Source organism: Oryctolagus cuniculus, chromosome 3, assembly GCF_964237555.1.
Source record: "Oryctolagus cuniculus chromosome 3, mOryCun1.1, whole genome shotgun sequence".
Lineage (NCBI taxonomy): Eukaryota > Metazoa > Chordata > Mammalia > Lagomorpha > Leporidae > Oryctolagus > Oryctolagus cuniculus.
The window spans coordinates 44518699-44544480 of NC_091434.1; the positions used below are offsets into that span (position 1 = coordinate 44518699).

Sequence of the window (25782 nt, forward strand, 5' to 3'; positions counted from 1 at the left end):
AGTTTTCCTGATTTCCAACCCATTCCTCTTAATGTTTCTTATTGTGACATAATTAGCAAAAGCAGCAAGTATTTTCAAAGGTGTAATTTAGCATTTAGGTTTTGTAATTTTCCAAAAAGGAATAAAAGGACCTGTGTTACTTTGTAAAAATGTATTTTTCTCTCTGTCTCTCTCTCTCATTGTCTGTAACTCTATCAAATAAAAAAAATGGATTTTTGTACTTGCTTTTCTAAGTGTCTCACTCAATCTAAATGTATTTGTTGTAAGAACATAATTTCTCATAGTAGATTAAAAATTAAAATGTAACCCTAAAAGATAAAGTTTAAGAAAATCATATGAGGGACCAACGGTGTGGTGTGATGGGTTAAGCTGCCGCCTGAAATGCTGGCATCCCATATGGGTGCAGGTTCAACTTCTGGCTTCTGATCCAGCTCCCTGCCAATGTGCCAGTGAAGGCAGCAGAAGATGGCCCAAGACCTTGGGCCCCTGCACCCACATGGGAAATCCAGATAAACTCCAGGCTCTTGGCTTCAGCCTGGCACAGCAGCAGTCATTGCATCCATTTGGGGAGTGACCCACTGGATGGAAGATCTGTCTGTCTCTTTGTCTCTGTAACTCTGTCTTTCAAATAAATAAATAAATAAAATCTTGAAAAAAAAAAGAAAGAAAGTGATGTGGACATACTTAAATAGTGTTAGAAACAAATCATGGCTTAACCAGCACTGTATTTTCCATCTTTTTCAGGAACGCAAGAAGGTGGCCTCTGATGATAGACCCTCAAGGTCAGGCTAATAAGTGGATCAAGAACATGGAAAAAGCCAATAGTCTTCATCTAATTAAATTAAGTGATCCTGACTATGTTAGGACTCTGGAAAACTGCATTCAGTTCGGTACTCCCGGTATGTAGTTCGGTAACAGCTGTATATTACAGAAAAAACTAGAGTGGGCACAATTATCTCAAAACTATGTAGATCGTTTCTTTGTTAAAAAAAAAAAAGGTATCTGAGTCAGACTCATCATAAATGGTGACTTCGTTCAAGTCTTTATTGATAATCCAATAAGATCTTCAGAGATTATAAACTTTGTAGAAGTTTAGGAGGTTTTCTTTGTCACCAGGATTCATTTGTTATGCTTCCTCTAATTTAGCTGTTTTAAGGTTTATTTGTTGTTTCCCTTTTTTTTTAGTTCTCATTACAATTCTACAATTTACATTTTAAAGCACCACTTAATATGCCAGTAGTATTTTAACACATTAGTCCAATTTTCTATTTATTCTACTCTCAACTTGTCCTACAAGTGGCAGAGGAGAGAGTACAGATTTTATACATGTGCCTATTGTCTATCCTTTCCAGTGGAGTGATTAGAAGCATGAAAGGGAGTGTTCAATAAAGTGCTTATGCAGATGTCACATTTGTCAGAACAAAAACAGAATACTTGTGATTTTAGTAAATTAGAATTATTAGTACTGTTTTAAGTCATGTATGTAGCTATTTATATAACTATAAATGTAAACACTTATGAAGCTACAGCATATGTGTGGTTAGTCCCAGAAAAAGTATAAGTCTCACTACTATTAGGGCTAGTACAATATGGAAGAACCATAATAAATATACCTGGTAGTGTTACAGATATGTTATTTGTACATATTAATAATGAATTAGCCTTCACATATTAATTGCTGTTAGGTTCTTGTTAGGGTAAACATGAAATGAAAAAAAATCCAAGTCTACCTACAAAATTTTATGTTTATATACACACATGCATATAAGAGGGTTCTTCAAAAAGTTCATTGAGGATATCTGTCAAGTGTTTTTCAAATGGGTCACAGCTATCAGAGAGAATGCCAGGGTACTCGGTCATGACCAACATTGTGTTAATGAAATGCAGCAGGAAGGACTGGAACGTATTAAACTGCACGGTACAGAGTAAGAACAAGTATTATTTCAGGGAATTTTTGTTTAAGTTTTGTATTTATATGTGTGTACTAAGTCAAGATTTAAAATGTATTTCTTTGAATTGTAGCCACAAAATAAAAATTCCAATCAATTCCAGCCAGTTCATCTTATTAACAAGGCAAGTAAAGCATTAGAGAATGATAATTCTAATGGCTTAACCAAGACTGTATAGCCAATTAATGGGAGTGCTAAAAGTAGTCCACAAGCCTCAGTCCGGTGCTTACTGTGTCACATGACAAGGCTTGCTTTCAGTTGATTTAATCTACTTTTTGGAATAAAATATGAGTGTGCTTTTAAAATGTTTAATGACTATTTATAAATACTTTCTAACATTAATCATCAGAGAAGTGAAAAATTGTGTTCTCTTATAGAAAGAGAAAAGATGGAAGGTTTTATAGCTATTTTTGTATTTTACCATCAAGTAAATGAACTGCTTGCCATTATAGCTGTAAAACATAGGCGGTGGAAGACTCTCCACTGAAGAGGTTATCTTTAGATACTGGCCTATTCAGGGACAGTGGCTTTTGATCTGTTGTCCTTCACAGGCAGCCTGGGTTGCAGAGGCAGAGGTTGTCACCTATATCACCTACCTGCCTCTACTTCAACAGGTCAGGCCTCCTTTTTTTATTTTTATTTTATTTTTTTGTATTGAGTTTTAAAGTAAGATCCTCAGGGAGAAAAAAGTATCCTGCTTTAAAAAGAAAGGTTTGAAAGCCAGTATTCTAGAAAACAAAGACATAGGGGTGGGCATGTGACTGCTCAGGACACCAGCACCCTGTACTAGAATACCTGAGTTCAAGTCCTTGTCCCACTCCCAGTCCACCTTCCTACATGCACACCCTGGGAGACAGCAGGTTGATGGCTCAAGAACCTGGGTCCCTGCCACCAATGTGGTAGAACCAGATTGAGTTCCAGGCTTTTGACTTTGGCCAAGCTCAGCTCTGAGTGTTGTAGGCATTTGGGGAGTGAAACAGCGGATGAAAGATCTCTGTTGGTGGGTCTGTCTGTCTCACTCTGCATTTCAATAAATAAAATAAAATTTTAAAAAATAAAATAAAGGTGCATCTATGACAAAAATAAAGATACTAGCTATACCATTGCATAAGGTATATATAGAATATTAGTCACATAAATTTTGCCAACAAATTAATCAATTTGTAAACATCTTTGAATGACTCTCTACTTAATCTGTGAAAACATCTTCACATCAATGCAGCATCTTTCATATCTGTGCCTTCTTTATTTATCTCTGAAAACTTTACTTTGTCTTCCCATTGTATATAACAAATCAAGAATATACAACTATTTCTAGCTTAATGTTTCTTGTATTTGCTTATTTATTTGTTCATTTATATAAAGAACAACTCCTTTATACCTACCGTGTATCAGGTACTGTTATAGACACAGAAAACACAGTACAAACAAGATGTACTTGGTCTCTGCTTTCATGGAGCTTATCCATTTGAAGAGGCCAACTGAGATTACAGGTGTAATCTAGATTAGAGATGGGAGTGCAGGGTATTTAGGAGCGGGCAACACTTACAACAACCTAGTTTTGTTTTACAAGTCTTAGTCTCTGGCTGTTCTCTTCTTTTCTTCTTGTGAATGCCTTTAAATTTCATCTTTTAAGATACAACACAAATACCTCTTTTTCTGTGACATCTTGACATCTGTGACCTGGACATCTGTAAGCTTTTACAAATGTCAACTAATGCCATTATTATTATGTAAGTGACTGCTTGTTTCCTACCTACAGCCACTTAATAGGTGCTCAGAAATTGTTGAGTGTACTTTAAATATAATATGCTACAGTTGAACATAATAAGCAGAAGAATTTTTTGATTAATTTGAAGTCTCACCTAGGGTAATGAAGATAATTCATAGCTAGAAACCTAAGAAAAATCTAGATGAATTAAAGAATAAAATATGAAACAAGAGAAGTTGTAAGTACCAAATAAAAAGTCCTTTGATGTGAAAGGATTTTCTAAGAATTTTCTAGCAGTTAAGATGCCTGCATCCACATTGGAGTACCTAGGTTTGACTGCTGATTCTGGCTCCTAACTCCAGCTTCTTGATAACACAGATCCTGGAACACAGTGGTGATAGCTGAAGAAACTGGGTTCCTGCTACTCACATGAGAGACTTGGGTCGCATGTCTAGCTCTTGGCTTTGGCTCTGGCCCAGTGCTACCTGTTGCCAGTGTTAAACCATCACCTATGATGTGGGAATCCCATATTGGAGCCCTAGCTAAAGTCCTGGCTGCTCCACTACCAAGCTCTACTAATGCGCTTGGAAAAGCAGCAGAAGATGGCCTGAGTACTTGGGCCCCTGCCACCAATGTGGGAGACCAGGATGGAGTTCTGGGCTCCTGGCTTCCTCCTGGTCCCACCCTGGCTGTTGCAGCCATTTGGTGAGTGAAACAGTAGATGGAAAATCCCTTTCTTTCTCTGTCACTCTGCCTTTCCATTAGCGTTCCCCAGGAACATTAGCAGGGACTGGATCAGAAATGGAGCAGCCAGGACTTCAAATGGTGCTCTGATATGAGATGCTAGCACCACAGGCATGGCTTCACCACAATGCCAGCTCCTGCAAATGAAGTTTTTTTTTGTTTTTTTGTTTTTTTTTTTTTTGTTTTTTTTTTTTTTTGACAGGCAGAGTGGACAGTGAGAGAGAGAGACAGAGAGAAAGGTCTTCCTTTGCTGTTGGTTCACCCTCCAATGGCCGCTGCAGCTGGTGCGCTGCGGCCGGCTTACCGTGCTGATCTGATGGCAGGAGCCAGGTACTTATCCTGGTCTCCCATGGGGTGCAGGGCCCAAGGCCTTGGGCCATCCTCCATTGCACTCCCTGGCCACAGCAGAGAGCTGGCCTGGAAGAGGGGCAACCGGGACAGAATCTGGCGCCCCGACTGGGACTAGAACCCCGTGTGCCGGCGCCGCAAGGCAGAGGATTAGCCTAGTGAGCCGCGGCGCCGGCCACAAATGAAGATTTATGATGTCTAGGATTTGTTTGTGAATACTACATGATGAGATGACTGTTTAATTTTTCAGGAGTTAAAGCCAAATAATTGGTAGAGTAGGTTCATTGTAATGTTTGTTTTTGAAAAAGGTTTGGAAATATCTATAACAAATATTAAACCACATGAAGAAATGTAACAAAATTTTTCAAATAAACCCAAAACTGGAGGAAATATTTGCTACAATTTTAAAAATTAAAGTTCATAAACCTTATGAGTCTAAACTTGTTTTAGCAAAGAGTTCTGATTTTCCCCTGACATCTGCTCACCATTTCATTAGCACCCTGTATAATGTAGGTACACTGCACTCAGAGTCCAGATCTGTATTTCTTTTTTTTTAAACTTTTATTTAATGAATATAAATTTCCAAAGTACAGCTTATGGATTACAATGGCTTCCCCCCCATAACGTCCCTCCCACCCTCAACCCTCCCCTTTCCCACTCCCTCTCCCCTTCCATTCACATCAAGATTCATTTTCTATTCTCTTTATATACAGAAGATCAGTTTAGCATACATTAAGTAAAGATTTCAACAGTTTGCTCCTACACAGAAACATAAAGTGAAAAATACTGTTTGAGTACTAGTTATAGCATTAAATCTCAATGTACAGCACACTAAGGACAAAGATCCTACATGAGGAGTAAGTGCACAGTGACTCCTGTTGTTGACTTAACAAATTGACACTCTTGTTTATGGCCTCAGTAATCACCCTAGGCTCTTGTCATGAGCTGCCAAGGCTATGGAAGCCCCCTGGGTTCACTGACTCTGATCATATTTAGACAAGGCCATGGTCAAAGTGGAAGTTCTCTCCTCCCTTCAGAGAAAGGTACCTCCTTCTTTGATGACCCATTCTTTCCACTGGAATCTCACTCATGGAGATCTTTCATTTAGGTTTTTTTTTTTTCCCCCAGAGTGTCTTGGCTCTCCATGCCTGAAATACTCTCATGGGCTTTTCAGCCAGATCCGCATGCCTTAAGGGCTGATTCTGAGGCCAGAGTGCTGTTTAGGACATCTGCCATTCTATGGGTCTGCTGTGTATCTCACTTCCCACGTTGGATCATTCTCTCCCTTTTTGATTCTATCAGCTAGTATTTGCAGACACTATCCTTGTTTATGTGATCCCTTTGGTTCTTAGTCCTATCATTATGATCAATTGTGAACAGAAATTGATAACTGGGACTAGTGAGAAGGCATTGGTACATGCCACCTTGATGGGATTGAATTGGAATCCCCTGGTATGTTTCTAACTCTACCGTTTGAGGTAAGTCAGCTTGAGCATGTCCCGAATTGCACATCTCTTCCCTCTCTTATTCCCACTCTTATATTTAACAGTGATCACTTTTCAGTTAAGTTTCAGCACTTAAGAAGAATTGTGTATTGATTACAGTATTCAACCAAAAGTATTAAGTAGAACAAACAAACAAAATACTAAGAGGGATAACATATCAAGTTGCTCATCAACAGTCAGGGTGAGGGCTGATCAAGTCACCGTTTCTCATAGTGTTCATTTCACTTTAACAGGTTTCCTTTTTGGTACTCAGTTAGTTGTCACCTATCAAGGAGAACAAGTGGTATTTGTCCCTTTGGGAATGGCTTATTTCACTCAGCATAATGTTTTCCAAATTCCTAACAGGGATCACATTTCAGTTAAAATTTAAACACCTAAGAATAATTGTGTGTTAATTATAGAGTTCAACCAATGGTACTAGAACAAAAAAAAAATACTAAAATGGATAAAGTATTACATTGTACATCAACCATCAGGACAAGAGCTGATCAAGTCACTGTTTCTCATAGTGTCCATTTCATTTCAACAAGTTTCCCCTTTGGTGCTCAGTTAGTTGTCGCTGATCAGGGAGAACATATGATATTTGTCCCTTTGGGACTGGCTTATTTCACTCAGCATGATGTTTTCCAAATTCCTCCATCTTGTTGCAAATGACCGGGTTTCGTTGTTTTTGACTGCTGTATAGTATTCTATAGAGTACATGTCCCATAACTTCTTTATTCAGTCTACTGTTGATGGGCATTTGGGTTGGTTCCAGGTCTTAGCTATTGTGAATTGAGGTGCAATAAACATTAATGTGCAGACAGCTTTTTTGCTTACCAATTTCATTTCCTTTGGGTAAATTCCAAGGAGTGGGATGGCTGGGTCGAACGGTAGGATTATATTCAGGTTTCTGAGGAATCTCCAGACTGACTTCCATAGTGGCTTAACCAGTTTGCATTCCCACCAACAGTGGGTTAGTGTCCCTTTTTGCCTACATCCTCGCCAGCATCTGTTGTTGGTAGATTTCTGAATGTGAGCCATTTTAACTGGGGTGCAGATCTGTATTTCTTAACCTCTGCTATGACTGTGTATAGTCACCTGATGATGGTTGAGTTTGGTCAGATGCCTGTATTATGTAAGTAGAAGTGCCTTTTGTAACTACCATGAAATATACTTAAAAGACATTTCTGCTTTTTTCTGTTTCTTACTTCTTTCTGATGGCTAGAATATGAATGTGATTGAAAAGGCCATGTTGGTCAGTCAAAATCATAATAGTAAAGTAGCAAGATGGTTTGTACCTAGATCACTCACGTATTATCCTTAAAGGATTCCATCTTTACATGAGAAATAAATTCTGTGTTGACATCACTATTATTTGGGGGGTTCTTATACTTGCAACTGAGCCTAACATCCCCTATGATGTAAAAATGGGCAAATATATTAATATACAGTGTCTAGAAGAAAAAATAATTAACCAAAGAGCAGCTAAGCACCATAAGAACACCCTACTGTTAATAATAGCATTATTAACAACAGTGGAAAGAAATGGAAGCCAACTACATAATAGATAATGAGCATATTTAAAACATTGCGATATAGTCAAATTTAACTGTGAAAAATAATTATTTTATACAAGCAGATATTGAAAATGAGTTAGCACTTGTGAAAATTAAAAGCATAGTACTTAAGGCTAACAACATCATATAAAAAATCATGTAAGGAGCCAAATGCCTAGTTCATATCTTTTTTTTTTTAATTTACTAGCTGATTTAACTATAATTTTTATTTCTCTTGCCTCTGTATATTTGATCTGCAAAACTAGGGTAATAATAGTCCATGGTTTTTAGAGTTGTAGAGTAAATATAATGCTAGTAAGATATCCAGCATTTGTAAGTACGGTGTTATTATGAGAAAATAAGATTAAAAGCAAACAACAAAATGAGTATTCATTGTAACACTAACTCTCTACAACTTGGAGGGAAAGTAATTAGGCAACATAAGTAGTTTATAAAATGTCCGTTACTGTTGACCATTAATTCTACTTCTAGGAATCCTGCCTGGTTATGTAATCAAAACTGACCACAAAGGTTTATTCAAAAAGATATTCACTGTATCATTATTAATAAGAGTGGGAAAATGGAGGCAACTTAAATAGTAGATTAGCATAATTAATGCTTTGTGTTACACTTATATTATTTAAACATGAAAAATAATTATGCAAGCAGAAAATAAAAATGAGTTTAAAAATAATCTGACATGACTTCTTTGGCTAAGATCTCCTCAGTGGAGGAAATTGGCCAGAAAACAATTTTAGGAATTCAGTCAGCCAAGAGTAACCTGTAGTAAGGAGGAATATGTTTGCACTTTCACTGCAATAGAGATCCAAATACCTGCCATCTCAGTGTCCTGAGGTCCTTCCTTCCCATCCAGATGGCATTTCCATATCCTCAAGGAACTCCTGCAAAGTACCCTGATCTAGGTTTGGCTACAATAGTACCTCAAACACCAAGATACAAAAATTTAACATTACAAATGTATTACGAGCCCTCACAATGTCACTCATCTTTAATCCAGGAATACCCCCTGTAGAATGCTGTCAGAAGAAAATATTCTAAAATTCAGAGTTTTATATATAGTGCTTGTATTCAAAACAGTAAATGTTCTATAATCTAATAATAAATCATTGGTTTAAAAAATGAGAGGCTGGCGCCACGGCTCACTAGGCTAATCCTCCTCCTGTGGCGCCGACACACCGGGTTCTAGTCCCGGTTGGGGCGCCGGATTTTGTCCCGGTTGCTCCTCTTCCAGTCCAGCTCTCTGCTGTGGCCCAGGAAGGCAGTGGAGGATGGCCCAAGTGCTTGGGCCCTGCACCCGCATGGGAGACCAGGAGGAAGCACCTGGCTCCTGGCTTCAGAATGGCACAGCGCGCCGGCCGTAGCGACCATTTGGGGGGTGAACCAATGGAAGGAAGACATTTCTCTCTGTCTCTCTCTCTCTAAAAAAAAAATGAGAGAACATTAATATGATAGTGTATTTTACAATAACTAAAAGCATTTGTATTAAAGTTTTTAATAACATGGAGGAATATTTATGCTATAATGTCAACCAGAATAATAAAGATTCCAATTTTGATATATTGTTTAGATTCAACCACATATGGGAAAAGATGAGTTAAACAATACCGAAGAGAAAAAAAATTATCATACCATACATAGTTTTCTGTCAACCTATACATAGCATGAGTCAATCATGTAAAATACTTAGAGGAGGGAAAGATTAAGAAAATCTAATTAGAGGTAATTTTCTACTTTTAGATATTTTCCTGTATCTCCCACGTGTTGTACAATAATTATGTTTATAATTAAATGAAGTGTAATTTCATTTAGTAACCATTTGAATAACTACAAATGGAAATGCTTTTTCTCTGGTGAAGTGGATTAATTGATTCACTGCCATCATTGTGTAGTGAATCCCAGCCATGCAAGGAACACTGAACAGGACTATGGCTAAGGGATTTGGAAGCAGACAAGATGTGCATGTAGACCCACCTTCCCACAGGCATGCAATTATTTTTGAGGGAACATTTCTCTAAATTTAGAAGATAAAAGTGATCTGATAGGTATCTGGTAACAAAAGCAATTTATGCAGTTGAAAGAACTTAGAAGGTTAAATGTTTGTAGTAGAATCTAAAATAACATTAAGTCTTTTCTGGTTTTACCCCTAGTGTTGCTAGAAAATGTTGGAGAAGAACTAGATCCTATTTTGGAACCTCTTCTACTAAAACAAACCTTTAAGCAGGGTGGCAGCACATGTATACGGCTTGGGGATTCCACAATTGAATATGCTCCTGACTTCCGCTTCTATATTACCACCAAGCTAAGAAATCCTCATTATCTTCCTGAAACATCAGTAAAGGCCAGTATCTAAATGAATTTTCCTTTATCAAATTTTATAATTATTTTATAATTAGTGACTGTATTTTCCTCCTGAATAGTAAAAACAAATCTTCCTAGGAAAAGTTGATTTTTTTCCTTTTTTAGCCATTTTCTGAAACTGCTGTAATAATTCCTATATGTTGCTATTTTGTGTGTATGTAAGTAATAAATGAACCTTCAATATTTGGTGAACAAAGACCATAAGAATTTAATTTTTATTTGATATTATACCTGGTTTTCATTGTTAAAAAGAGGTGACATATTCACTTACTTTCTTTGTCATAAATGATAATATGCTAATTATTACAACTGGAATTCAGAAACAGAGCTCCATTCTTCTTTCTCAAACTAAGGATACTGCTATCTGATTTTATGTAATTAAAGAACTGATTTTCAATCACCATTCTTTTAATTTACTAAGATTTCCTTTAAAGAGTAAAGTTTCAGTCAGTCACTAAAATTACTTTATACATTGATCTGCAACTGAACTCCTGGAAGTTTAGGGATCACACTGCCCTGTATTTTATCCCTAGTTTTTAGACTTTGTTAACATCTAAAAATGTGGAATGAATAAATCACTAATTCAGGAAGGATCACTTTTTTCCCCAAAGAAACCTTTTGTTTAAGGAATACAAATTTCATAAGTACAACTTTAGGAATATCATTATTCTTCCCACCATATCTGCTCTCCCACACATACTCCCAACACCCCTCCTCCACATTCTCCCTTTCCCAGTCATATTCTCCATTAAGATTCATTTTCAATTAATTTTATACACAGAATCCCAACTCTATACCAAGTAAAGATTTCAAAAATTTTCATAACTCACACACACAAAACTATTTGAGAACAAGTTTTGCAGTTAACTTTGATAATACAACAGAGGTCTTGCATGGGAAGTTAGTGCTCAGTGACGCCTGTTGTTAATTTAACAATTAACACTCTTATGTATGACATCAGTGACCACTAAGGCTCTTGACACAATCTGACTAGGCTATGGAAGCCTTTTGAATCCAAAAACTCTGTCATTGTTTAGACAAGGCCATAAGCAAAGTGGAAGTTCTCTCCTCCCTTCAGAGAAAATACATCCTTCTTTGATGGCCCCTTCTCTACACTGGAGTATCTCTCACAGAGATCCTTCATATAGAACACTTTTTGTTACAGTGTCTTGGCTTTCCATACCTGAAACGCTCTCATGGGTTGTTCAGCCAGACCAGAATGCCTTCAGGGCTGATTCTGAGGTCAGAGTGCTACTTAAAGCAATTGTCATTCTATGAATGTGCTGTGTGGACTCCTTGCCATGTTGGAACATTCTCTCCTTTTTAATTCTATCTATTACTATTACCAGACACTTGATCCTATTTATATTATCACTTTAAAACTTAATACCATCTATATGTTCACTTTAACACTTAAGATGATCACTTTAACGATTAAGATGGCATTTTTACCACCCAGCTTAAGGGGATAAGGGGTCCCATGGCAAGTTTTGAAAATGTATCCTTAAAAGTAAGTCCATAGGAATGTATGCAGAATTATACAGCTTTATAGTTACATTCTTCCTCCTCCTTCTCTTATGCCACTCTTATTTTTTACCAAGATCCACCGTCAATTGACTTTCTACACATATGGTTAACTCTAGGTTAAGTAAAGAGTTCAACAAATATTCTGAAGAAAAAAAAAAGAAAAAAAAAAACTGTCCCTTGACAGTCAAGATAAGAGCTGTTCTAGTTATTATTTCTCCAAGTGTCAATTTCACTTCCACAGATTTCCTTTTAAGTGCTCTATTATCACAGATCAAGGAGAATAAATGGTATTTGTCCTTTGGAACTGGCTTATTTCACTAAGTATGATGTTTTCCAGATTCCTCCATTTTGTTAGAAATGACTGGATTTCATTTTTTTAAATTACTTTGTAGTATTCCATAGTGTACATATCCCATTATTTTTTATCCAGTCTTCAGCTGATAGGCATTTAGGTTGATTCCATCTCTTAGCTATTGTGAATTGAGCTGCAATAAACATGGGATTAATCCCACTTTGTCTGGGCTGATGATCTTTCTGATTTTCACATCTACATTCATTAGAGAAGTTGATCTGTAGTTCTCTTAAGTGCATCATGTTCAGGTTTAGGAATTAAGGTGATGCTGGCCATTCTCTCCTAGCCTGTAGGGTTTCTGATGAGATGTCCACTGTTAGTCTATTAGGAGATCTTCTGAAAGTCATCTGGTGTTTTCTTGTGCACATTTTTTAGAATATTTTCTTTATGTTTTACTGTGAAGAATTTGATTACAATGTGTCATGGTAAAGATCTTTTCTGGACATGTCTGTTAGGAGTTCTATGTGCTTCTTATACTTGTATATCCCTTTCTTTCTCCAATTTAGGGAAATGTTCCATTATTATTTCACTAAAAAGTCTTTCTAATCCTTCTGTCTTTCCATTTCTTCAGGAATTCCTAGAACCCGTATGTTGGGTCATTTGATAGTATCCTGTGGATTCCCAACAGTGTTTTTTGTTTTCTAATTTCTTCTTCTTATTTTTAGTCTGATTGTACAATTTCCTGTGCTTTGTCTTTAATTCAGATATTCTTCCTCTGCTTCATGGATTCTGTTGTTAAGGCTTTCCACTGCATTTTTATTTATTCTATTGAACTCTTCATTTCATTTTGATTTCTCTTTAAGATCTCAATTTCAAGGGAGAAATTTTCTTTCATGTCATGTATGGATTTCATTAGTTCAAGGATTTGCTTCTGATTACTTATGTAATTTTATGATCATTTTTTGAATTCCATTTCTGGCATTTCTTCAATCTCATCATGTTCACAATCTAATATTGAAGTGTTGTGTTCTTTTGGGGATGTCATGTTGTCTTCTTTATTCTTGTTTCTTGAATATGTGCATTTGTTATTTGGCATTTGTGGAGATACTCCTTGGTTCCTTCTTTGTTTTTTTCACTGTGGAAGCTTTTATTTTGGACAGTGTTTGTGATTGTTAGTGGAATGTCTACTTTCGGTCAGTACCTAGAGGTGTGTGGTGGATGTGGCCAGGGAGCTATGTTGAGTTCTCCAAGGTAAAGGGCATGTCTAAGGTGACACACAGGTTTGGCGTGGTAAATATCCTCTTTTTTTTAATAAGAGGGTAGGTTTATTCTATTCAGCTGAGCTCCTCTCCTCAAAGGAGACCAGTGCCTCAGCACTAGCCCCAGTGGGTCTAATATTCATCCATTCTGCTCCAAATTCCCCAGCAATGTCCCTCACCAGGTAACCAGGGAGCCCTGAGCATGTGGCGCCTTCCACGGTGACTGCCCAAAGTCCCAGACACACCCTGAGCCCTCCCACACATCCTCAGTTTTTTCACAGCCCCAGAACACAAACCTCCCACAGTCACAAGCTCAGCCCCCCTGTTAGTTCTCCCTACTAGAGTCAGGAGTCTCCATTCAGCGGGTTGCTGGGTGCGGACACGAGCTGGCACAGCTGTTATGTAAATCCAAAATGATGCCCGCTTTCTATCCACTTGTTACAGGATGCTGTTGCAGGATGATAGGGGAGAGAGAAATGTGCCCCTCCTTTTTTTCCTCCTCTAGTTTGGCAGGTACACTATCCCCCAGAGAGCTCCAAGCCAGATTCCCTCTGGGCTCTTCCTGCAGCTTTATCACCAGTGGCTTCGGCTGCTGCAGTCTGCTCTCACCTCACTCTCCAATGTGGGTACAGATGCTCTTGGCTGAAGGGTCCTGAGTTGTGGTCATCCACGCCCTCCAAGGAGGTCTACTCTGTCCCTCTAATTTGTGTAGACTTGTAGAGTTTCCTCTGCCATTTTCTCCCTATTGCTTCCCTGAGACTACACTCTCTCCACTGTTTTTAAACTGTCTTCTCCTAGACAAGAGCAGTAAGCTCCCTTCCTACTCTGCCATCTTGGGAGCTCCCCATCAATAATTGTAAGGATCACTTTCACTTACAGAAGCACACAGGGAAGAGCATTCAGAAATACTTATTCACACTTGGAAAGTTACGTGGAGAGAAAACATTGATCCTATGAATTCATATGCTTTCCTTTATTATTTAACATAGGCATTTCTCTGCAGAGAGGCAGAGGAAGAATTAAAGTGGCATAATTCGTAGCCTCCAAGATGAATAATCATGATCTCTGCTCTCATTATGTTGGCATTGTAACTATAGTAATGTGTGAGCAAAGTGAATAGGAAGATGTAGCAGAGCTACAATGCATACTGAAAGCTTAGAGTTAAGGACACATGGAGAAAAGGCATTCAGGATGCCAGGAAGATGGGTGGAAAGTTGGATTTACACTAGAATTTAATTTTCAAAATAGAATGTTAAAATATGTAAATTATTGGCCTTTGTTGTTAATGAATTAAAATACAATATGTTTTCTAAACACCTAAAAATATATTTATTGTTCTTACCTATTGGAAAAGGAAACATTCAGTAGTAGTAAACAGCATAGATTCAGGTGCCAGTGATTGGTTTGACTCCCAGCTGTATCATTTGCCAGATGTATGATTCTTAAGATATCATTTAACCATTCTGTGACTCAATTACTTCATTTGTAAAACAGGAATAATGAAAGTCTGTATGTCATAGAATGATGTGAAGACTAATCAAGTTAATCTATGTAAAATACTTGGAATCAGTTTCAGTGGATAGTGCCATATGAAATTGACTATTAGCATTATTATTTGACTTTTAAATGTTAGTCGAAAAGAATGGAAGCATAAGGGGAAATGGTAAAATTTCAAAGCTGTGATAAAAAAGAATTTAAATGACATGGAAAACCTTTTTTACTTTTCAGTAAAATATGTAAAAAAAATCACAAATAACATAGGTGATTCTTATTTTACTAATAACTGGTTATAGTAGAACTCATAAAACGCTGTAGGGAGGAAACTGATCTATGATTCAGTATTGAAATCCTTAAGATCCCTAGAGTGTCTTATTGCTTCATTATTTTTAATTGCTGGGAGTGATTAAACAGGGATTAGAAAACATGGTGAGGCAATTCCTGGCTTTCATTTACAATTTAGAATACTTCCTCTTGAGCTTATTTTTAGGATCTTTTATGTACCTTTTTCTTTCAAATCACCCAATGGATGGTTTCATGCTGCTAATAATCCTTTTGAGTCTAAATGAAAATAAAATTATGAGACCATATTCACATGATTTTTAGTGTTCATTTGTGAATAAATAGCTAGATTTCCAAAGTCTTGATTTTGAAAGATCCAACATTAATGGAATTTGAGTAAGTACCTTCTGGTGGCTGAACACAATGAAGTGTAAATTATAAAACATGCAATTTGCTAACATTGAGCCTATGGGTTTTGGATTAAAAGAAATGTATACTTGATTTCTAATGCCAACAGAAAAAAATGTCTTAAAACTTAAATTATAATTTTCCATGGATAAATGCCAACTGAGAATTATTCAATGATTTTTGAGTTTTCCAAATTTCTCAATTTCAAGAATTGCCTATCATCTCATCTAAATTTATGATTATGTCCATCACTTCATTATTAGTGATTTCCAGGGTCCACCATGGAAAGTCTGCCTGGGTTTGTGGGGGAGAAAGGAACCATCTTCCTAATTGTACTTTGGTGATGTTTTGTATTTACCAAATTACAGATAGGAAATTTTCTTACAAACAACAAAACTACTCTGTCCATATAGAGGAAGTATTCTTTTACAAGGAAAGGCAGGGAAACATGATGTCTCTCATTCAATAACCAGGAAAAGAATACATACAGGAGAAGACCAAGACTGAAAATAGAGAAGAGCAGCAAAAGTAACTGATCATTACCTATTCCAGTTTGGAGCAAAGAAAATCTTTGTGTGTGCAATGCAAGCAATCTACAAATCCAACACAATCACCAAAGATGCAGAAGAATTCCTTGAGATCAGAAAAATATTATTTTTTGTCCTTCCTTTTTTTACCCTATTGTCCCTCCTTAGGATGAAGCATAGTGGCTACTTCCATGGCTGTGCAGTTTATACCTGCACAGAGATGGAGTTGAAAAAGGCTCAAATCTAATCCTGAGCTCTTTTGTAGGCATTGAGTCTGCAACTGGACAACATGTTTCTCTAATCCACACAAAGTGCTCTTCAGCTTTTTAGACCAGCTGTACGTTGTGAGAAATAAAACATAAAAAACAAGGACACTTGTGCTATGTAAACAATCCTTATCAATAACCTGTGTGTTATGTTTGTTGATTATAACCTGCTACATGTGGGTTGTTTGCCTATTGAACTTTTTGGTTTCTTCTCTACTAATTCTCCTGTTTCAAAGTTCTGGTTTAAAAAATGTCAGATGTAGGGATGGCAATTTTATAGCAATCTAGATAAACTGTGACATAAAAATATTTTAAACTTTTGAACACAATAGTCACTCACATATAGAGTTCAGTGCTATTACTTGGGTTTACAAGGGAGCTCTCCATTAAGGATTCTCCTTTCATTAAGGAAACAATGGAAATTGGAGCAAATAATATCACCTCTGATAGATTATGGTAGTAGCAGAAATTTTTGCAATATTTTCAAGGTTAAGAAACTAGCATCTCTAATCTTGTTGCCAGTGAATATTGAGTTTTCAAATACACATGACAAAACATTCTCATCTACTATTGCCCATTATACATGAAGAATCCTCTTTGGGTTCTGCCTGCAAACTTTTCACTGATCTGCTAGAACCATGAATTTCCCATGTTGCCCTGAAGTGCCTTGCCTTTATCTTATTCTTTGTTGTTGTCTGCCCTGTTTCCTTCACCAGAAGTAATCATTCCCAACCCTGGCTACACATTAAAATCACCTGGAGAGACTTTAGACCTCCCCAATTCCCAGGCAACATTATAAATTGATTAAATAGATTCTTTGGAGATGGAACCCAGACACCACTGGCTTTTAGATTCCATAGGAGACTCCAGCAAGCCTCCAAAGTTGAAACCTTCCAGTTTATAATGTTGCCTTTTCTTTCTCATCAGTAACTACTAATCACCCTGTAAGTTTTAAGTCCTTCACTAGGAGGAATCCTCCTTGACCCTAGACCTGAGTTAGGAGCCTTCCTCTACACTTCTTCAGCACGTTATGCTTACCAGTGTCAGCCTAAATAACAAGACAGACAAGGAGAGAGCTTCATTCTGTAAAGAATAATGATTCTACTTGGGAATGGCAGAGCATTGCAATCGGAATATGCATGCATTAGCAAACCATGTGCAGCATATTCAAGGAGGTTGAGGTAAGGCAGGTTATTTAAAGGCAAAAATGAGGATTACATCAGATATTTTGAAACAGTACTCTTTACCCACAATACTATAACCAGGGTGATGCTAGTCTGGGGTTGAACAAGATAGTTGCTGGGCAGATGTTCTTGTAGAAAAGCTTTTTGTAAAAGGTTGTGGTGGCCTCTATATAATGCTGTGGTTCTGGCAGAGTTTTGTGATAGTTACTATCAGGTAATTTTACAAAAGAACCCTTTTCTCATAACCTGCTGGTTTTATTTATTTATTTTTGTTAGGGTTGACACAGGCAAGCCCATTTTGATTCTGACAACTTTCACATTCCTTTCACACTAATCAGAAACCTCCCATTGAATGGTGTTTGTACTGATTGCTCAATTAGACTAACATTCCATTCAGGCAGGGGTCAAACTGTATCCTATTCCTCTTTATTGCCTAGAGCAGGATTCATTGGTGCTGTTTATTTCCCCCCCCCCCCCATATGCAATGCCTTAGGGAATAATCACAAAATGCCTGAAGTTTTAGGAAATAAAAAGCAGAAAGCATCTCCATGAGAAGAGAAAGAACACTGACATCTTGATTGTTCATTCAATAAGTGTGCAGGGAGCATTACTCTGTGCCAGTCAATAGAGCTAGCTGTGAGATCAAATAGAAACCAGTCCTGTGCAAAAGTTATTCTCACTCTAGATTATAAGTGAGATAAATAAACCCATGATTACTTACAATGTAATGTGTGCTGTGAGCAGTTAAGAAGTATAGGAAGTAGTAGCCTGGGTAGAGGTGGGGACAGAATACATTGTCTGGAAGTGACCAAGAGGTGATAACACTTGATCTGCACATTGATGACTGGATGGATTTAGTGGGTAGGAAGAGGAAGGATGTCCAAGTATAATAAACGTTCAGTCATGGAGAGGCATTTCATATGAGTTGCTGCCTATGAGATTCCTTGATCAGTTTCAAGTAACTAAAAGGAAAGGCACATCAGGCAGGGCACTACAGGTTAAGTTACAACCTGGGACTCTCTCAGGGCATTTGAGTCCCAATCTCCCAGCTTTGACTTCACCCAGACTTGGCTGTTGTGGGCATATGGGGAGTGTAACAGCAGCATAGGTGGAAGATCTCTCTCCCCCTTTCAAGTAAACAAAAATAAACATTAAAAAAACTACAATGGAAGGCAAATGAAGGGGAGCAGTGGGAGGTGTTGCTTAAGACATACGTGAAGAAAATAGCTCAAGAAATAAGAGCAGGCAAACTGCAAAAGATTGAAAAACAGACAATCTAGTATTTCAAGTGAAACCCAGGACAAATACATATTTATTGGCTTCATTGATGACCAGAGCCAGAAAGTTTCTATGATTTACCGTTGTGTGTATTGATAGGTACACAGAGGCAAGCAGTGGAGCAGAGGGTGGATGCAGACAGCATATATAAGTAAATTTTCAATAAATGTAGTTTCAGTGCACAGAAAGAGATCATTCCATAGCTAGAAACTATTATGACAGCAATAGAATGATATATTTGTTTGTTTGTTGCTTTTTAATGAGAGACCCAAGTTTGTTTACATATTTATGAGAAAGAACAAAGAGAGGGGGAATTTTAAAATATGGGCAACAGAGAGGTCTGACCTGAAAGAAGCAGGCATTAGCAGACAACCTCTTGATGGACATCGTTAAAATGTAAATTCCTTAGTGCACAATAGTGGCTAATTATCATGTTATAAAAATCCTTTACATCCATGACAACTAATTACAGTGTACTTATTCCTCTTAACCCATTTTGTAAGGCTTCCTTTGCCTTTGACATCCCTGGGATCCTTACAATGTAAATCAAGTAATCCAGCCAATGTGAAGGATGGCTTCCAAGCCTATTCTAATTGGTTTTGATATAACAGTTGTCTAAAATCAAGCCATATTGAAATGAGAATGTATTTATGACAAAACAAATCCTCTGAAGTATTACACTTCTGATTATGACAAACTTTAATACGTTTTTATCTGACAATCATGGTTGCCTGTGTCTTTGATGGTCATCTCTCCAGATTCCACTTTGACACATACTATAGTAAGTAGAATCTATTTTATGGTCAGAACTTGAGGTATATAGTGAAAGGCTTCCCCAATAAAAATAATGATGCAGTTTTATATATTCTTTCACCTATAGGTAACATTATTAAACTTCATGATAACTTCAGAGGGAATGCAAGATCAGCTTCTGGGAATTGTGGTGGCACGAGAAAGGCCAGACCTTGAAGAAGAAAAGCAAGCTTTGATATTACAAGGAGCTGAAAACAAAAGGTTTCAAACATCATAAAACATAAAATTATTCTTATTTGTTCTGAGATCACTTAGAATAGATTTAATTACATTTTAATGATTTAGTTAGATTTAATAGGTACACTGAATGAGAAAATTTAAGAAGTCAATGTAAGAAATCATGATGCTTCTATGTTAATTTAGAAAATTAGATTACTGAGTAAATATTTAGATACAAGTTCACAGGCACTGGAGAAATAGAAGACCTGTCACAAATCAGTGCAATGTATTCTCAATTCTTCAGCAAGTTTTAGTGCAAAAGTTTCAGTATTCATTACGTAGCTGAAGCTACCTCTTTTCACTGGAGCATATTATGAAAGAATATGTTGTGTCCCACTCTGCTCATAATATCTGCATCATATGCAGAAAGGGTAAAGCTCTCTAAGTCATATAAAATTTCTGAAAGTAAATGGAGTGATACTGTCTGTTCACTCTAAGCTAAGATACTTGATGGTGTAGATTGGTTTGCCATATTTCTCTTTAGCTACCACATAAATGATTGTTAGAAAGGGAATTGGAGCAGAAAGACCTGCCTTTGTGACATTTTGCAAGATAAGAAATTAATTATACAACATCACCGTTATGGATATTTGTCACAATGTAATGCATTTTTTAAGGTTACAAGCTCTTTGTTTCTGGCAAAAGAACATATACATGAAGTGATTTTAAATTATTTCTTTTCTTCTGGGAAAATGTGTTTTATTCCAGGCAGTTAAAAGAAATAGAAGACAAAATTTTAGAAGTTCTTTCATCTTCAGAAGGCAATATATTAGAAGATGAAACTGCTATTAAGATATTATCTTCCTCCAAGGCTTTAGCTAATGAGATTTCTCAAAAGCAGGAAGTAGCTGAAGAGACAGAGAAGAAAATCGATGCCACCCGCATGGGCTATCGCCCTATTGCCGTCCATTCCTCCATCCTGTTTTTTTCTATTGCTGATTTAGCTAACATTGAACCCATGTACCAATATTCACTGACCTGGTTTATTAACCTCTTCATCCTGTCTATTGAAAATTCAGAAAAATCAGAAAATTTACCAAAAAGGTATGTAAAGAAAATACTAATTAATACTAAATATTGCCATTTGTGGATTTCATTGATGCTTCACAATGTTGTGAGCATTTTAGTCACTTATCTAACATAAGCTTGATTAATCATTATACCAGAAATAAACTTGAGAGTTACAGATTGAACTGATGTGTTCAAAATTTAGTCTGCTGAGAAATTATTTACAGAGATATAGGATTATGATTAATTCTAGAAAGAGGAAACATTTGCCTCCATTTATCATTTGTAAAATATATTAGTATTTGGAAGTATGGAAAGAGTATTTAATACCCCCCAAAAGATATGACTGCTACTCTTTATAAATCTGTATTCCAAAAGTTGCAAATTCACATTTCAGAACACACACACACACACGCACGCACTCACACACGTGAAATTTCTCTCAAGTATCAAAGTAAGAAACCCAAATTTGATCATGATTATTTGTGGTAAACAGATCTTTCTTGTGTGTTATTTACATAAAATACCTTATTTTACTGATGGTTTTTATAATAAGCAATGGAATTAAAACTTAATGGTAAACTGTGAGAGAATATTAATTTGATTTATTATCAGTGAGATAATTTTAGTTTGGTATTTAAATAAGTTTTTAATAGAGTCGAACATAAAATTAGTTTTCAAACAAAGATAATAGTTACAACCTTCAGCCTTTATAACCTTTTGATCAATACAAACCTAGATATGTCAATCTCTTGACTGTTCATACCCAGTAAGGAAACTGAGTTTAAAACTTGTCACTCACAGTTAGGAATTATTTATTAGAAATCCAATATGCTCATTTCTCCTAAATGTGAACTGAATTCCTTTCATATATTTCAGTAAATTTCTAAAGTTTTAAATATGCTTAGGCATAACAATTTTGGGGGTTAATACTATTCATTACTTTACAGGCTTGATTATGAGACTAATACAGATTTAAAGCTATCACTTTGGGCTTGGTAAAAAATTTCAGGTATCTGCTCATGAGAGGGGGAAAAGAAGGGCTGTTCCTCAGGAAGAAATGCATGATGATAGAGTTTAAAGCTTTTTTCTGTATGATGAATTTCTTAAGAGATCATTATATCTTTCCCCTTATTTTCACATACAATAAAAATGCCAATAACAAAACATTGATTTCAAATTATCCTCCTTGAGAAATTGTTATCTTATATGATGGGAACATGGGTTTCTACTGTAAAATTCCTCCACAGTTTTACATAATTGAACATCAACATGATAAAATGTTTAAAGAAAAATCACTACCATTATATCACTACTATGTAAATTTTTTGCTCCTATTTCTGGGCATCTGCATGTTAGAGAAAAATAACCAGTATGAGCTCAAATCACTAGGTCAGGGGGCCCTCAGTAACCCTTTTTTGTTCCTGAGTACACCTTACTTTCCTGAGTGGTTATTCTTTGTTTCTCACAAAGAAACCTTTTTATTTAATGAGTATAAATTTGTAAGTACAATTTTAGGAATATAGTGATTCTTCCCACCATACCTGCCTTCCCACAGCCACTTCCACTCCACCTCCTATTCTGTCTCCCATTCCCAGTCCCATTCTCAATTTACATTCATTTTCAATTAAATCTTTACACAGAAGCCCAACTCTATACCAAGTAAAGATTTCTGCAATTTGCACACACACACACACACACACACATGCATACAGATACAAATGAGAACAAGTTTTATAGTTAGTTCTCATTATAAAACTCATTAAAGACAGAAGTCCTGCATGGGAAATATACAGTTAGTCCTGTTGTTAATTTAATAATTAATACTCTTATATATGACATCAGTAATCATTCAAGGCACTTGACATGAGTAGAATAGGCTTTGGAAGCCTTTTGAATCCAAAAACTCTGTCATTGTTTAGACAAGGCCATAAGCAAAGTGGAAGTTCTCTCCTCCCTTCAGAGAAAAGTACATCCTTCTTTGATGTCCCATTCTCTACACTGGGGTATATCTCACAGAGACCCTTCATGTAGGATATTTTTTGTCACAGTGTCTTGATTTTCCATGCCTGAAACGCTCTCATGGGCTTTTCAGCCAGACCAGAATGCCTTAAGGGCTGATTCTGAGGTCAGAGTGCTACTTAAAGCAATTGTCATTCTATGAGTGTGCTGTGTGGACTCCTTGCCATGTTGGAACATTCTTTCCTTTTTTTTTTTTTTGACAGTAATTTTTTTTTAACTTTTATTTAATAAATATAAATTTCCAAAGTACGACTTATGGGTTACAATGGCTTCCCCCCCATACCGTCCCTCCCACCCGCAACCTTCCCCTTTCCCACTCCCTCTCCCCTTCCATTCACATCAAGATTCATTTTCGATTCTCTTAATATACAGAAGATCAGCTTAGTATACATTAAGTAAAGATTTCAACAGTTTGCTCCCACACAGAAACATAAAATGAAAAATAATAGATGATTTTTTAAATGATGATGAAATCAGATCAGACCTATTGTCATGTTTAATCCCAGTGAGAGTCAAGTTGGGAATTGCTAATGTCTTTTTTTTTTTTTTTACAGAAGATCAGTTTAGTATACATTAAGTAAAGATACTGTTTGAGTACTCGTTATAGCATTAAATCTCAATGTACAGCACATTAAGGACAGAGATCCTACATGAGGAGTAAGTGCACAGTGACTCCTGTTGTTGACTTTACCAATTGACACTCCTGTCTATGGCATCAGTAATCTCCCTATGCTCCAGTCATGAGTTTCCAAGGCTATGGAAGCCCTCTGAGTTCTCCGACTCTTATCTTGTTTAGACAAGGTCATAGTCAAAGTGGAGGTTCTCTCCTCCCTTCAGAGAAAGGTACCTCCTTCTTTGAAGAGTTGTTCTTTCCACTGGGATCTCACTCACAGAGATCTTTCATTTAGGTTGTTTTTTTTTTTTTTTTTTTTTTTTTTTTTTGCCAGAGTGTCTTGGCTTTCCATGCCTGAAATACTCTCATGGGCTTTTCAGCCAGATCCGAATGCCTTTAGGGCTGATTCTGAGGCCAGAGTGCTGTTTAGGACATCTGCCATTCTATGAGTCTGCTGAGTATCTCGCTTCCCATGTTGGATCACTCTCCCCTTTATTTATTCTATTGGTTAGTATTAGCAGGTACTAGACTTGTTTATGTGCTCCCTGTGACTCTTAGTCCTTTCATTATGATCAATTGTGAACTGAAATTGATCACTTGGAATAGTGAGATGGCATTGGTACATGCCACCTTGAAGGGATTGAATTGGAATCCCCTGGTGTGTTTCTAACTCTACCATTTGGGGCAAGTCAGCTTGAGCATGTCCCAAATTATGCATCTCTTCCCTCTCTTATTCCCACTCTTATGTTTAACAGGGATCACATTTCAGTTAATTTTCAACACTTAAAAATAACTGTGTATTAATTACAGAATTAAACCAGTAGTATTAAGTATAACAGAAAAAAAAACTACCAAGAGGGATAATGTATTAAGTTGTTCATTAACAGTCAGGGCTATGCCGATCAAGTCACCGTTTCCCATAGTGTCCATTTCACTTCAACAGGTTTCCTTTTTGGTGTCAGTCAGTTGTCACCAATCAGGGAGAACATATGGTATTTGTCCCTTTGGGACTGGCTTATTTCACTCAGCATGATGTGTTCCAGATTCCTCCATTTTGTTGCAAATGACTGGATTTCGTTGTTTCTTACTGCGGTATAGTATTCTAAAGAGTACATGTCCCATAATTTCTTTATCCAGTCTACCGTTGTTGGGCATTGAGGTTGGTTCCAGGTCTTGGCTATTGTGAATTGTGCTGCAATAAACATTAGGGTGCAGACTGCTTTTTTGTTTGCCAATTTAAATTCCTTTGGGTAAATCCCAAGGAGTGGGATGGCTGGGTCGAACGGTAGGGTTATCTTCAGGTTTCTGAGGAATCTCCAGACTGACGTCCATAGTGGCTTGACCAGTTTGCATTCCCACCATCAGTGGGTTAGTGTCCCTTTTTCCCCACATCCTCGCCAGCATCTGTTGTTGGTAGATTTCTGCATGTGAGCCATTCTAACCGGGGTGAGGTGAAACCTCATTGTGGTTTTGATTTGCATTTCCCTGATTGCTAGTGACCTTGAACATTTTTTCATGTGCCTGTTGGCCATTTGGATTTCCTCTTTTGAAAAATGTCTATTGAGGTCCTTGCCCATCTCTTAAGTGGGTTGTTGGTTTTGTTTTTGTGGAGTTTCTTGATCTCTTTGTAGATTCTGGTTATTAACCCTTTATCTGTTGCATAGTTTGCAAATATTTTTTCCCATTCTGTCAGTTGTCTCTTCACTCTCCTGACTGTTTCTTTTGCAGTACAGAAACTTCTCAATTTGATGCAATCCCAATAGTTGATTTTGGCTTTGACTGCCTGTGCCTCCTGGGTCTTTTCCAGAAATTCTTTGCCTGTGCCAATATCTTGCAGGGTTTCTCCAATGTTCTCTAATAACTTGATGGTGTCAGGTCGTAGATTTAGGTCTTTAATCCACGTTGAGTGGATTTTTGTGTAAGGTGTAAGGTAGGGGTCTTGCTTCATGCTTCTGCACATGGAAATCCAGTTTTCCCAGCACCATTTATTGAATAGACTGTCCTTGCTCCAGGAATTAGTTTTAGATCCTTGATCAAATATAAGTTGGCTGTAGATGTTTGGGTTGATTTCTGGTGTTTCAATTCTGTTCCATTGGTCTATCCATCTGTTTCTGTACCAGTACCATGCTGTTTTGATTACAACTGCCCTGTAGTATGTCCTGAAATCTGGTATTGTGATGCCTCTGGCTTTGTTTTTGTTGTACAAGATTGCTTTAGCTATTCGAGGTCTCTTGTGCCTCCATATAAATTTCAGCACCATTTTTTCCAGATCTGAGAAGAAGGTCTTAGGTATCTTGATTGGAATTGCATTGAATCTATAAATTGCTTTTGGGAGAATGGACATTTTGATGATGTTGATTCTTCCAATCCATGAGCATGGAAGATTTTTCCATTTTTTGGTATCCTCTTCTAT

General features: G+C 36.9%; 1 protein-coding gene across 1 annotated transcript in view; it reads left to right on the plus strand.

The window, feature by feature from the left end:
- DNAH7 (dynein axonemal heavy chain 7) overlaps positions 1–25782 on the plus strand; it is a gene marked incomplete in the record, with an annotated part of 367056 nt that overhangs the window by 276121 nt on the left and 65153 nt on the right. Inside the window, 4 exon segments of the mRNA XM_070070446.1 lie at positions 745–899; positions 9964–10154; positions 19575–19708; positions 20435–20770. Of these exon segments, the coding sequence (XP_069926547.1) occupies positions 745–899; positions 9964–10154; positions 19575–19708; positions 20435–20770 (816 nt within the window).